This window comes from Histomonas meleagridis (genome assembly GCF_020186115.1).
Source record: "Histomonas meleagridis strain 2922-C6/04-10x chromosome Unknown contig_16, whole genome shotgun sequence".
NCBI lineage: Eukaryota > Parabasalia > Tritrichomonadida > Dientamoebidae > Histomonas > Histomonas meleagridis.
The window spans coordinates 784,726-798,571 of NW_027150781.1; the positions used below are offsets into that span (position 1 = coordinate 784,726).

A 13,846-nucleotide genomic window follows, 5' to 3' on the forward strand; every position below is an offset into this window, starting at 1 on the left:
ACTTTCCATCGTATTTTGAACCCAAACCGATGCCGGGGATCTTCTATGCCATTTATCGGGGTAAAGTTTGCCTGTATGTGTATAGTTTTAGTTATGACAAATGGGTATGCACAGGATATCTTGCGGAGAAAAAGAGAAGAAAAGTAAGAGATGAAAATGGTAAAGAATTTGATACGTCAATCACAATTATGCTGGACGATGATACTACTTATGAGTTATATCTCGATTATGATTCGCCTCCGAAAAGAACAGCAAAAGAATTTGTCGAAAAACACAAATTATCTCAAAACTTTATACCACAAATTAAAGAATTCATTGAACTTAACGTAAGTTCACAAGCACGAAATAAAAATATTCCACCAAAAGAAGAATCCGGTGTTTTTGCAGATGGAAAAATACAATTTGGCACTGCTGAAATGAAAGGCAAAAGAAATACAATGCAAGATTTCTCAATTGCATTCGAAGATAAAGAAACAAATTCATCATTCTTCTGCATTTTCGATGGACATGGATCAGAAGAGCCATCGCAATATGCGGGGAAAAGGTTCAAAGAAATAACTCTTCAACTTCTTAAAGAAAAAGGAACAAAAGATGAAGAATTACTGACCAAAGTTCTTATGACTCTTCGCGAAGAAATGACTCGATTTGAAACATGTGGAACATGTGCAGTTTGTGTCTTCATTAAAGGAAATAAGATGTGGACAGCGAATTTGGGTGATAGTCGATGTCTTCTTTGTTGGAAAAAAGACGGGGAAAATAATGTGCAGCAATTGTCAGTCGACCATAAGGCAAGTGACAAAGAAGCTGTGGAATATGCTGAAAAAAATGGAGGACATGTCGTCAATGGTAGAATAAGTAACATTTTGGCCGTCTCGAGGTTCATCGGAGATAGTTTGTTGGCTGCTTACGCTGTTGCGGAGCCGTCGCGCGGCGAAGTGACGCTGCAAAGTGATGTCAAAGTTTTGATGGCGTGCGATGGAGTGTTTGATGTGATTACAAATGAGGAGGTTGCCGATATGGCGCTGGATTTCTGTGAGAGCCCAGTGAATTCGGCTGTAAGAGTTCGTGATAAGGCATTCGAGTGTGGGTCATTGGATAACATATCAGTAATTGTTGTGCAAATACAACAATGATAAATGTTAAAAGTTTGGGCGTGTTGAACATTTCAGATGTTCACTGGAAATAATTTAAACAAATAAAAAGAAATGTGAGAAAATATATGAAAATTATAAAAGATATAAAAGGAAAAGAGAATGAATTGTTTTGCTTCCAAAATATTAATATGACAGTTTTTATAAAATGTTCTTCTTTCTAATATTTTTTCATATAAAGATTAACGAGTGTATTTCTCAGTGAAAAATTAAAATGATGTTGTAATTTCAGATTTACTGTATTTATGGAAATGGTCAACGAATTCGTTGACATACAGAAATAATTTTTTATTTTTTTGCCTTGAAACTGGATTGAGAAAAAATAGGTATTATTCTAAGTAAAAAAATTAAAATGATATGCATATACAGAAATAAGTCAAAAAATTAATTTGCACAAATACAGAAATAAAAAATAATTTTTCAGCGTTCAAAAAGTGAATATTAACGGTTTCAATTAGACCGAGAAATGAAAGTACTCACCCAGGCAAATGAAATTATCACAAGACTTGAAGAAATGATCAAGGAAGAGGAAGAACGTGGTGTCGGACTTAAACAAAAACTAGAAGATATTAGAAAACAAAATCCACAAAAATCTGAAACAGGAAATAATCAAATTTCAATTGGAGATGAAATAAATCTTAAAATAGCCGCTCCAACAAGAAATTGGAATAAGGTCTTCCTTACTAACAATAATTACAATTCATTTACCGATTTGGTGCAAGCGACTTTCGGAAATCAAATGAAATTTGGCTTTCGTGATGAGTCAAATGGTACAGTTGTTTACTTACGATCAGATCAAGATATGAAGTTCATGTTTACTTGGTATTTCGCTTATAAACTCTCAAATGTTCAAATTGTTCCATTAAAAACGGAACAAGTTAACTTTTTTAGTAAGTTTAATTTCCGCAAGGAAGTGCAAACTTGGAAACTGGACAGCTCTGTTTTTAGGTGCCAAATTGGAGAGTCAAATGATATTCCATTCATATTTCTGGTAATACCACCAAAAAACACCAGAAAAGAAGGTATTGCTTACCTTGAGTCCATCTTTGGTAAAATAAAGTCACTAATGTTTGCAGATAACTGTGAGGATATCATCACTATCGACTCTGATGATTCATGGGAATACTGCATTGAAACAGGAACAACAATGGCCACAACAGGACAATATCCCCGCCTGATCATAGAAACAGAATCGAATTAAATTTCAAACTAAACAATTTCTGGATTTACATCTTTTTCAATAGCATAACGATCATATGCCGATGAAAAAATTCGATCGAATTTTCATCCACATCAAAACCACTACATACATTAATTTCCTTTCTTACAATATAACAAATAGCTCTTTATATGTAATACATAAGCAAAATGAGGAAACAAGATAAATTTTTTAGATTTTCAAAAAAATTTATTAATACTTTTTACATACAAGAAATGAATTTTATATTTCATATTTCCATTGGATTTTCATTACGTCCCCATTCAAGAACGGCATTCCGCAGAACGGACATCTGCTTGTTCTTGAATCGATTATTGTCTGATAGCACAAATCACAAAACGTATGTCCGCATGACGTCAGCACGTAATTACGTTCGATAAAACATTTTTCGCATTGCCAAATTTGCTTATTTTCATATAATTCGATTTGTTGATGATAGAAATTTGTTTTTGTTCGAACTTTTTGGATTTCTTTTTCGTATTTTTTCTTTTTCTTTTCATTTTCAGAGATTAAGTCTTTGAGATATGAAATTACTTGTTCGTAATAATGAAAACCTGAACAAGTTGCAATGCTCGAAAGAAGTAATGAAGGATTTTGTGTTATGGAATGAATTATATTAACTTCGTTATATAAATCTGAAACGCATTCGATGTTTTCGATGGTAGTTTCGAATAAACGCGAAAGAAAAATTGGTTTTAATGAAGATTCAAGATCAGACTTAAAATTGAATTCGAGAGATAATTGTGTATTTTGATCTTGAATATGTTCTACTTGCGTTTGAAGATATGATAAATAACTTTGGAGATTGGTATTAAATGTTATTTCTTGAAATGAAAACATAAAATTTTTTTTAGTTGAATTTAAATAGTTTACAACAAATTGCTTCAAATGAATTCGAATCAAATTGAAGTTGGCGTACTGGGTTTTGACTTGATGAAGAAGAGAATTAAGAGAAGATAAGTGTGGAAGAAAAGATTTTGTATATAAATTTTTTTCTGTTATGATTTGCTTCAAATCAGATATAATTGAGAGGAAAGAAGGATAACTTGAAAGAATATCTGGTGATGGAATGTGAGTGTGAATTAAAAATTGTGAAAACTCACAGGAAGTATTTGCTTCTAACGGAATTGTTTTTCGTAACGAAAAAAATAACTTGACATTTAGAAAAAAACTTTCAGTATATATTTGTGCAAAACAATTGGGAAGGAATTGGGGATAAAGGTTTTCACTCAAAAGCTGTTCTTCGATGTTTGAAATTTCTGATGAAAAAATTGAAAATTCTGGTGTATGACTAAGGTATTCTTTAAAAACCATGGAATACTTATTGTAATTGGATAACGAAAGAAATAAGTTTTTAGCTTCGCATATCTCATCATTTTTTAAAAAAGGGAAATTATTTTCAATAATTTCATTTAAATCCATATCTTGTCCGAAGCCTTCAAAAGCAGCAAAGCTTCTCAATGTTTGATAAACATCATTGAGGACAAATTCAATATTGGCACGTAATTTCGATAAATTTTCTGTTTTTTGTAATAAATTCTGTTGCACTCTATCCATTAATTTCAATTTTACTTCTCCAACACATGTTTCAAGTCTTCTATTTGTAAAACATAAAAGGAGGTCATTTTCCATCCAATTTCATGTCATAACTATTTTATTTGAAATTTATTTGTCAAAATCGAAAACATTCGTTTTAATTTTTCTATCGCTCTCTCAAATCATTGTAAAAACACAGAAAACATCGACTTTTTGAAAATATTCAAATCTTTATTTCCAAGCTTCGGCAACAAATTCTGGTTCTGCATCACCATTTATTCCGATTGATGGTTTTACAGAGAAGCTCTTTTTTATACAATCCAAAATTTTATCTTTTGGAATTCCTCTAATATATTCTATTACACTTGAAGTATCTCTTGATTCGTTCCATGTCAAATTCTCCAAACCGAATGCAACAAATCTTTTTGTATAATCATCTGTTTCTTTCAAGTAAGAATTAATTGTTTGTTCCTTTGCCATTTCCAAATCCTCGTCATTAATTTTAAGTGCGATATCAATTGACTTCTTTGTATTTCTTGCGATTTTTCGAAGTGATTCTTCACGAGCCTTTGCTACAAATGAAATTAAACCAGTGCCTCGATAAGGCCAGAATTCACATCTCAAGAATTCACAACCGCCTGTTATCGCATTTTTGTAAAGTACTGAATTCAAACCGGTTCCAATTCCTTCCGATGAAAATTCAGAGCAGCTGCCAAATATGCTCTGAATTACTTTGTATGTGTAGTAGTCGCTGGAATCAATGGAAGCTGCTGGAAATGAAATGGCAATATGTGGATAGGCCATGTGTTTAAGGAGTTTGTTTCCAATAAATGAGTTTCCTGATGACTTTTGCGTGTAATATCCACTTTGAAATTGTGTGGGAAGCGTTTGCCTTTGATATGAAGTGGGTGAAAAACTACTTGCAAGTGAGGAAAGATTATCAAGTTGATCTGATGAGCCAATGAGGATTGATGATGATTGAAGATTATTAAGAATAGATTGATTAACTTGAAGTGTGGATGTAGATGTGGTGATGGGATTGATTTGATGCTTCTTGTCAGAAAAAGAGGCAGAACAAGCAATGCTTTCAAGAAGTGAGGATTCTGAATATGTACCAAGACGTTCTTGCTGTGAAAGAATGTGACGTGCTTTTCCAACTGTGGATGGACTTGGATTCGCTTTGCAAAAGAAGAGATCTAGCATAGAATTTGCCTTTCTGCTGGATTCAGATGGGAAAGAGAATAAAAGAATTGACTGTTCTTTGAAAACTTTAAGGTAGGAAGTTATGCAATTCCTATAGCAATCTTCAGGTTTGCCGATCGCATCAAGAAGTCTTGCTTGAAGAGTAAGAAATGTCTGACCAGAAGTATCACCATCAACAGCCCCGACAGATAATGCTGCACCAATAACAGATAGCCCACCTGCAGTCTTTAACGTTGCAGCTTTGATTCCATTTTTTGCAATCTTAGTTATACAAAGAGGATTTGGTTTGATTTTCAGCATTTATAGTGAACGTTAATAGTCATTTTTTGTAAAGCGCTGAAAAAATTAAGTAGTTTATTCACACAAAAAAGAATAAAAATATATCGATCTATGGTTTATATGTTATTTCAGTTGTATCATCTTTTCGTTTGAAAACAATTACTGAACCTACTATTAACTCCATTTTGTAATTGAGAAGTGAGTCCCAAGGAAATTCTGATTCTTTTACAAATCCGCTTTCTTCTAGTTTTCGATAGAGAGCACGAGTTGTTTGAGTATACCTATCAATATGTCCAATAACAAATCTCCCGTTTGGTTTTAGTAATAAATTCATTGTGTCAACCAAATCTTCAACACAATTTTCATTATATGCTATCTCGGATCCAATCACAAAATCAAACTGTCCATGTTTTTTAGCGAATGGTTCGCGGCTTTCTTTATTCCATTTTAATAATTCACATGTTATATTCTTTCTATCTTTGTATAAATCAATGTTATTTTGTATCAATTCCATAACTGGTTCTGATCCATCAGTTGCAATAACTTTTGTTGGTGATGAATATTTTGCTATAAATGATGCACAAACTCCAGTTCCAGCACCTACTTCAACAACAGACTTATTATCAAAAATTGACATATTGTAATCAAGCCATGTTATTAGTAGTGTGCACCCTGGCCATAAAATTTGACCTGTAAGATCTGCATCAGTCATTGATGTTTTAAGTGCAAGGAATGACATTTCGCGTCCAGAAGGAAGATTACACTCTTGCTTAACATACTCTCTATCGAAAAATAGTTCGTACATATCATTTCCATTGAAGAGTTCCTCTTCTTCGCAATCCGACATAAAAAGTGACAATGCAGACCACCCCAACGATACACTTCGAGCAAAAAAAAATTGTTCTTTTCTCAGAAGGAGCACAACGTTTGTTATTATCAAAAACAAAAACAAGAAGTGGTATCAAAAAATTTTTATAAACACGATTTATTTTTGTTCCTTATTCACTATTCCAATTCATCATGTTTAACAAAGACGAACCTATTTGCTTACTCTTTTCCCAAGCAGCGCTTGCATATGGTGCGACAGTATGGCCTGCTTGAGTAACTACATTACCGATTTTTTCAGCAACATTTGTTACAACATTAACAACTACCTGACCTGCAGAAGCAACATTATGATTTTCTTGTTCTTCGTGCTGGTGATTATTTTCTGGTGGTACATAAGATACTGAATTTGAATATGATTCATATGGACAAGGTCTTCTTTGGGGTGCCCCGCTTGGTTGGTCGGACGATGGCTTCGGAGGTTCTTCCTGTGGCTCTTCTTCAAAGAAGTCATCGAAAGAATCATCAGATAGTTTAACAAGTTGTGGTTTTCTTGAAGGCTTTCTAGATGACTGCCTTTTAGAAAATTGAATGTTATTGTTATTTGTTGGATTTTTCTTTTGAGTTTCCTGTTGTGGTTTTTGTTTGTTGTCTTCTTGTGGTTCCTTGTTTTCGCTTTCTTGAGATTCTTGTTCTTCACTTTGTTGTGGTAAATCTGGTTCAATTTGTTCAACAGGTGGTGGTGCAGGGTTAGCCAATGTTTCACCAGCTTCAGCATAAAGCTTGGCAGCATATTGATGAGCACCACGTGTTTTGTATTTGGTAGCAACTGGTAAATTATCAATTCCAATTGATTTAAAATATTCACGGGCTTTTCTGTTACCTCCTGCATTCATTACATTGATTTGTGACTGACTCCATGAGTCTAGATCAAGTGAACGTACAAATGAATTATGGACTCCTAATCCACGATGCTTTCCAGCACATTCAAGACATATCCATATTCCATATGTGACGCTTGCCCAAGTTGGATTTTTAGCTCCGCAGTCAGCACACTTTTGATTCTCTGGACGGCGTTGAATTTTCCTGAGCTCGTCTTTGTTGTCACTCATTTGGTTGATGAACGTTTCCAATTGAAAGAAGACTGTAACGGTCAATTTAAAAATAAATGGTCGAGATAACACTCAATAATCTCGAAAATATATTGACATAAATAACGATAAACAATAATTCATAGACTAGCAGGACATCCTTTTAAAGGAATATGAAAACGAAATTTAATAATAATTTTTCTTATCAAATTATCTGTTAAAAAAATTCTAAAAACTTTCAATAAAAATCATAAAATTGTTTTTGGTTTCTTTTGTATATAGATTAAAATTGCTTTATTGTGGTATTTCATGAAATGATGAATAAAAATTAGAAAGTCGCTTTGGTTAGATGACATGTGAAATAAAAATTTATCAGCAAAATAATGTCATCAGAAAACAAAAAAATAACAAGATTTATATTCTTAACAAAAGATTCCCTAAACCAGTTTGCCAAAAAAATAGTTAAAGATTATGATGAACTCACATCAAGACAATTTTTAGATTTGTTGAAAAATGATGTTTTGTTTGATGAAAATGATGACTTAAAAGGTGTGGTTTATAGGGATCCACATTATACATTCTACCTTCCACTTTCAACAAAATTGTTTCATATATTTCCACAAATCCAAAATGAGATATCATCAAAAGCAACTCCTGTGAACAATGAAGGTGAGGGCGCACTCCAGTTTTATCCATTAGATACTAGTGTTATTTCTTTTATTGGGTCAAAATCACCAATATATAAAAAAATCACCTTCAAAATCGAGAATTTTAATAAGCAGTCCGAACCCGTTGTAATCTCAATACCATTTTCTCCAAATGAAGAAGAAGGAGATATATTAAAATCAATCTTAGATACAATTGGTAATGAAACATTTGAAAAGTATTTCACAGATCTTTCCAATAAAATGGGTATCCCTTTTGAACACTTGCTTTTACATTATAACTGCAATCAAAAATCTCAAGTGTTTATTCCATTTACCAAAATAACAGATTTTCTACGGCTCCTTTTTGTCGACGGCGTTTTTTGTCCGTCCGGTGAACTCACATATGAAGTCTATTCGTCGTTTTATGTTCCACGTCAAAATCTTACGAATCATAACGAAACCTACAAAAGCAAAATCAGTGAGTTCCCTTCGCAACTATTTGATGCTCTTATGCTTGTACGTCCATCAAAATTTATATTTACAATTCTCAAATTATTAAGAGGCATATTCAAGGCATATCCTGAAGACCCTTTGCACAACGGATTTGCTGGTATTAAAGATGACATTTCCTTTGTAATGACTCAACGTCTTCTTAATTTCTTTTCAAATTATTTTGTCGTTGATCAATCAACTACATATAAATGGGGGACTATAAGTAAAGTCATTAATACAAACAACATTAGGAATCCAACTGTCTTGCAGGATTCTTATTTTGAAGTTACAATTGCATCATGTCTTGCATGCTGGAAAACTTTTCCTAGTGACATTGTTGATCGTTTCCTCTTTACTCTTAATTCTTTCCAAAGCCATGGAAAGCCACAAAACCCAACATATTTCGGAACTGTTGTTTATTCACATTACGTAAGTGTTAACGGTCTCCGGTGCACCCTAATTTTAACACGAGGATTTTTGCATTTAATGAATTTTGCTCCTAAAAAATCGGATACACATGAAATCATCCCTGAATCTTATGGATTTATATGTAGTAATACAAAACCACTCTTTTTTGGTGCACCAATTAATTCCATTAGATTTACACAATTTAGACCTAAAAGCACTATTGGTATTGTCTCTAGCCCCAAAGGATATTTTGCTGTTGATTTTCTTCAGATTGAAGCTTTAACTGATTTTTGGTTAATGTTTATAATCACACAATTAGAACAATCATTACCATTCATAGAGCCACCATTCCCAGACTTAAGGTTCCAAATATCATTTGCACACGACCCAGTTTTTGGTTCCTTGTTCTGCTCGAACGTTAAGGCCGGCGACAACAAATGGATAATTTCAATGCCCTTCTCAAAATTCACACAGAAAATTGTCAAAATATTTAAACGGTGCTCAAAGTTACAAACTTTAATACCACTTGATGCACCATTACCTGAGATTAATGAATGTCTAAAGTCAGAAAATTCAGTTAAGTTCCTCAATAGAGAATACACTTATCTTAATATTGCACAAGCTTCAAAACCCCCATCTTATGATGACTTCAATGTATTACAATGTGAATATATGCATTCAGCTTGTATGGAATTGGCTTATACACGAAACCAAAATGACCAGTTTAAATTCTTTAAGATTTTAGGAATAACTGATTTCAATCGATCATTTGTTAACCATTCATTATCATTATTCCAATATCAAGCAAAAAATTTCCCATCAATGATATCAGCATGTAGAATTCAAGCATCACCACTTTTACATTTTGCTTCATTATTTTTCGATGATTTGAAAATGCTTAAAATGGTAACAGATAACTTTGATATCAATGATACTGATGATGATCATCGAACTGCTCTTTTCTATGCCATCAGAAATCCATCTTTATGTGTCATCCAAAATCTTTTTGAACATAAAATCGATGCTGATAAAGGTGATTATACATCTGAAACCCCACTAATTTCATCATTTGAAAATGGGTATTCTGATATTTCTGAGTTTCTTATTCAACAAGGCGCTTCCATCAACAGAACACATTTGGAGTTTCACGAACCGTCGCTTTTCTATGCGTTACAAAACCGCAAAAGTAAAACATTCAAAAAGCTTCTCAAGCATTGCAAAACTTCGGATCTAAATTGCCCTAATTCTAAGGGGCAATTCCTCACACACGTATGTATTGAAACTCGTCAATGTAAGCCACTGTTTCTTTTATCAGCTGCTTGTGCAGATATTGATCCCAATAATTATACTGATAAATATCAACATCCACTTCATTATTTCCTTGACTGCAAGTTAACTAAGGAAGTGAAACTTTTTAGGGCTCTTCTTTCTCTTCCGAATCTCGATCTTAATGTTTATGATCGACATGGCCAAACTCCATTATGTCGATGTATCTCAATGAAAGCCACAAAACTTCTCCCACTTCTTGTTTCTGACCCACGTTGTGACTTAGACATGCAAAATTCGAAAGGAATTTCGCCACTATCAATTGCTGTCAAGAAAAAGAGCCTTAAAGCAGTCACATGTCTTCTGAAAGGCGGTGCACTTGCGAACGCGCCAAATGATGACAAAAATGCACGAGACGCCTTTGATGATTGCGGTTAAGCAAAAGAACAAATCCATCGTTTCGAAGCTAATTGAGTTCGGAGCTGACCCACAGAGGTGGTACAACGCTGAAGGAATGATGCCCGCGGACGCAGCTGACGAAGAGATAGAAAAATTACTGAAAAGTGAATAAATGTGTATTAATAAAAACTTTTTGGATTTAAATATGCTGTCGATTTTGGTGTTCAATATTAATAATTAATAAGAGAGAACAAAATGATGTCAAAAAACATTATTTCAATAAGAAATAGAATAAAAATGTTTTCAATGGTAATATTTGAGTTTAGATATTAAAATTAATATTGGAATTCTTGAAGAAATTACACATTTAATAATTACTTAAATTTTAATTTGATTAACAGAAAAACTTTATCATGTGAGACTTCCTGCACATGTATCATTTCTATTTTATATAATGGTATAACTCATAATATTATTTAAATCAAATCATTTACAACTCAGATAAATAATATTTGTTGTTATAATATAAAAACTCACTAATTAAATGTATGACTTCAACATAAAAAAGTAATATTTAAGGAAGTGAGTGTTTTTATTTATACCCCTTAAGCAAATCGACGATATCATTTTCATTAGCCTTTGCAATCAGAAGAGGTGTAAAAAATTAATTACATAAATTTCAAATATTTAAATAAAATATCAAATTATTTAATAAAATTTTAACCAATACATAGGAATATTTTTAGTGTTTTTGTTGATATTTTTATTAGTTAGAAGTAATACAACCAAATCATCATTATCACTTATATTTGCTATAATAAGTGGTGTATCAAATAATTTGAAGAAATTCCAAATTTCATCATGAAACATCGAAATATTTATTTACATATAAAATAAACAGAAATATATTTTTAGCATTAACATCAATTTTCTTATGTTTAACAAGTAATTCAACAATTACTGAATTGTCTTCTTCAGCTGCAAGATGGAGAGCAATATCAAATTATTTAAATAATTTCCAATTCTTTAATAAAAATATCAAATTATTCAATAAAATAATAAATCTCATAAATTAATATTTTTTGCATTAACATTAATTCCTTCAAATTTAAAAAGTGATATAACAACACCTACATTATCCTTGAAAGATGCATGTAAAAGTGCTGTATCAAATAATTTTTAAATGTTTAATGAAAATATTAAATTAATTAATTAATAAAACATTAAATGAAACAAAAAAAGATCTTTAGCATTAACATCAATTCCTTTTTGTTGAAGAAGTATTTTAACAATTTCATCATTATCACATATAGATGCAACTATAAGTGGAGTATTGAATAATATAAATATATTCCAAATATTTTTGTAAAATATTACCACCAAAAAAATTGAAAAAATATCTTTTACATTAACATTATTTCCATTATTTTGAAGAAGAAATTGAAAATTTCGAAAAATTCTTTTTTCAAAAAAGTGACGCACAAGATTTGCTGTCACTTTTTATTTCCAGAAAAAGAAAATAAATGCAAGATCCCAATCCCCCAGAAAAAGAAAATAAATTCACCTACTTGGAATTACTTATTGAACTCCAAAAAATCATCATGGGCTTATCTGATGAAAACCTTGATTTTTCAGTTCAACAAATATTGCAAAAATTTGAATCGAATTATCCATATACATTTAATCATGTCATTTGTGAATTGATTTATTTTGTATTTTGTTCAAGAAAGAAAGAATTTGATATATACTTAAAATTTTTACAATTAATTCAAATTAAAGAAGATGAAATAAATGAAAATATACCTAAAATCATTACAATTTTTTCAAATTATATATCGAAAATGGAAAAGCAAGAAGCATATTATATATATAATATATTGATTCAACAAAATTTAGCTAAAGCAAATATTTTTAACAATTAAACGAACTAATTATTTCATTCATTACCATAAAAATAGAAAACCCAAAAAATTTCAACGAACAGAAGAAAATTTTTTTGGAAAACATAGAAGAACTATCAAAGAATGATTTTGAACTTCATAAGCAATTGATTAAAGAAGGACATAATCCAAATGAAATAGCAAAAATCATTCGTAATGATGAAATAGAAAAACTTCAAGAAATATCTTCACAACCAAAATTTGATTTTAATCAAATAATAGAACCATCAATTTATGAAAGATGTGATTTTATTAATAAAGAAAATGTTACATTAATTGATTATGCAGCATATTTTGGATCAGTTAAATGTTTTAAATATTTACTTATGAATGATGCAAATGTAATTAATACAGGTAAATATGCAGTTGCAGGTGGAAATCTAGAAATATTTCATTTATGTGAACAAAATCATTCATCATTAAAAGATGTAGATAAAACTGCAATTAAATTTCATCAAAATGATTTATTTAAATATCTTTATGAAAATAAAATTATTGATAAATCAAACCAAGCTGATAAAACAATGCTTAATTATTTCCAAAAAATCTGTATTACTAGTGGTAATTACGAACTTTTATTATTTTTGGAAGGAGAAGGAATACAATATGATGATAAAAATATTTTAAAAGAAATAAAAATAGGAAATTTATTCCTTGTACAATATCTTCATATAAATAATCAAAATACAAATTTTTTAATATACTCTTCAAAATCAGGTAATGTTGAAATTGTAAAATACTTTCTTGAACAAGAAGGAATTGATATTAATGCTAAAGATATTTATTTGTTTTAATTAAAATTTATTTTAATAATTTGATATTTCAAAATAATATTTGGAAATTATTTAAATTATTTAAAACAGCACTTATAATATCATCTGAAAAGGGTAATACAGAAATAGTTAAATTACTTCTTGAACAAAAAGGAATTGATATTAATGCTAAAGGTATTTATTTGTTTTATTTAAAATTTATTTTAATAATTTCTTATTTCAAAATAATATTTGGAAATTATTTAAATTATTTGAAACAGCACTTATGTATGCATCTTATTCTGGTTATACAGAAATAGTTAAATTACTTCTAGAACAAGAAGGAATTGATATTAATGCTAAAGATATTTATTTGTTTTAATTAAAATTTATTTTAATAATTTGATATTTCAAAATAATATTTGGAAATTATTTAAATTATTTAAAACAGCACTTATGTGGGCATCTGATGAAGGTTATACAGAAATAGTTAAATTACTTCTAGAACAAGAAGGAATTGATATTAATGCTAAAGGTATTTATTTGTTTTATTTAATATTTATTTTAATAATTTCTTATTTCAAAATAATATTTGGAAATTATTTAAATTATTTAAAACAGCACTTATAATATCATCT

General features: G+C 30.5%; 6 protein-coding genes across 6 annotated transcripts; 3 read left to right on the forward strand and 3 right to left on the reverse strand.

Moving 5' to 3' along the window:
- Positions 1 to 29: 29 nt before the first annotated feature.
- GO595_002107 (protein phosphatase 2C) lies at positions 30 to 1,133 on the forward strand (the record flags this gene model as incomplete). Its single annotated transcript, XM_067914981.1, has 1 exon — positions 30 to 1,133. One exon carries the CDS (start codon positions 30 to 32, stop codon positions 1,131 to 1,133), a length of 1,104 nt encoding a protein of 367 aa, XP_067777793.1.
- A 484-nt stretch (positions 1,134 to 1,617) lies between these two features.
- Positions 1,618 to 2,352, forward strand: GO595_002108 (uncharacterized protein; the record flags this gene model as incomplete). Its single annotated transcript, XM_067914982.1, has 1 exon — positions 1,618 to 2,352. The coding sequence occupies one exon, from the start codon at positions 1,618 to 1,620 to the stop codon at positions 2,350 to 2,352; it is 735 nt and encodes a 244-aa protein (XP_067777794.1).
- Positions 2,353 to 4,137: 1,785 nt separating this feature from the next.
- On the reverse strand, positions 4,138 to 5,409 carry GO595_002109 (Clan ME, family M16, insulinase-like metallopeptidase; the record flags this gene model as incomplete). Its single annotated transcript, XM_067914983.1, has 1 exon — positions 4,138 to 5,409. The coding sequence occupies one exon, from the start codon at positions 5,407 to 5,409 to the stop codon at positions 4,138 to 4,140; it is 1,272 nt and encodes a 423-aa protein (XP_067777795.1).
- An 88-nt stretch (positions 5,410 to 5,497) lies between these two features.
- GO595_002110 (protein-lysine methyltransferase C42C1.13-like) lies at positions 5,498 to 6,235 on the reverse strand (the record flags this gene model as incomplete). Its single annotated transcript, XM_067914984.1, has 1 exon — positions 5,498 to 6,235. One exon carries the CDS (start codon positions 6,233 to 6,235, stop codon positions 5,498 to 5,500), a length of 738 nt encoding a protein of 245 aa, XP_067777796.1.
- Positions 6,236 to 6,386: 151 nt separating this feature from the next.
- Positions 6,387 to 7,325, reverse strand: GO595_002111 (putative ADP-ribosylation factor GTPase-activating protein AGD8; the record flags this gene model as incomplete). Its single annotated transcript, XM_067914985.1, has 1 exon — positions 6,387 to 7,325. One exon carries the CDS (start codon positions 7,323 to 7,325, stop codon positions 6,387 to 6,389), a length of 939 nt encoding a protein of 312 aa, XP_067777797.1.
- A 1,136-nt stretch (positions 7,326 to 8,461) lies between these two features.
- GO595_002112 (ankyrin repeat domain-containing protein) lies at positions 8,462 to 10,555 on the forward strand (the record flags this gene model as incomplete). Its single annotated transcript, XM_067914986.1, has 1 exon — positions 8,462 to 10,555. The coding sequence occupies one exon, from the start codon at positions 8,462 to 8,464 to the stop codon at positions 10,553 to 10,555; it is 2,094 nt and encodes a 697-aa protein (XP_067777798.1).
- Positions 10,556 to 13,846: the final 3,291 nt, after the last annotated feature.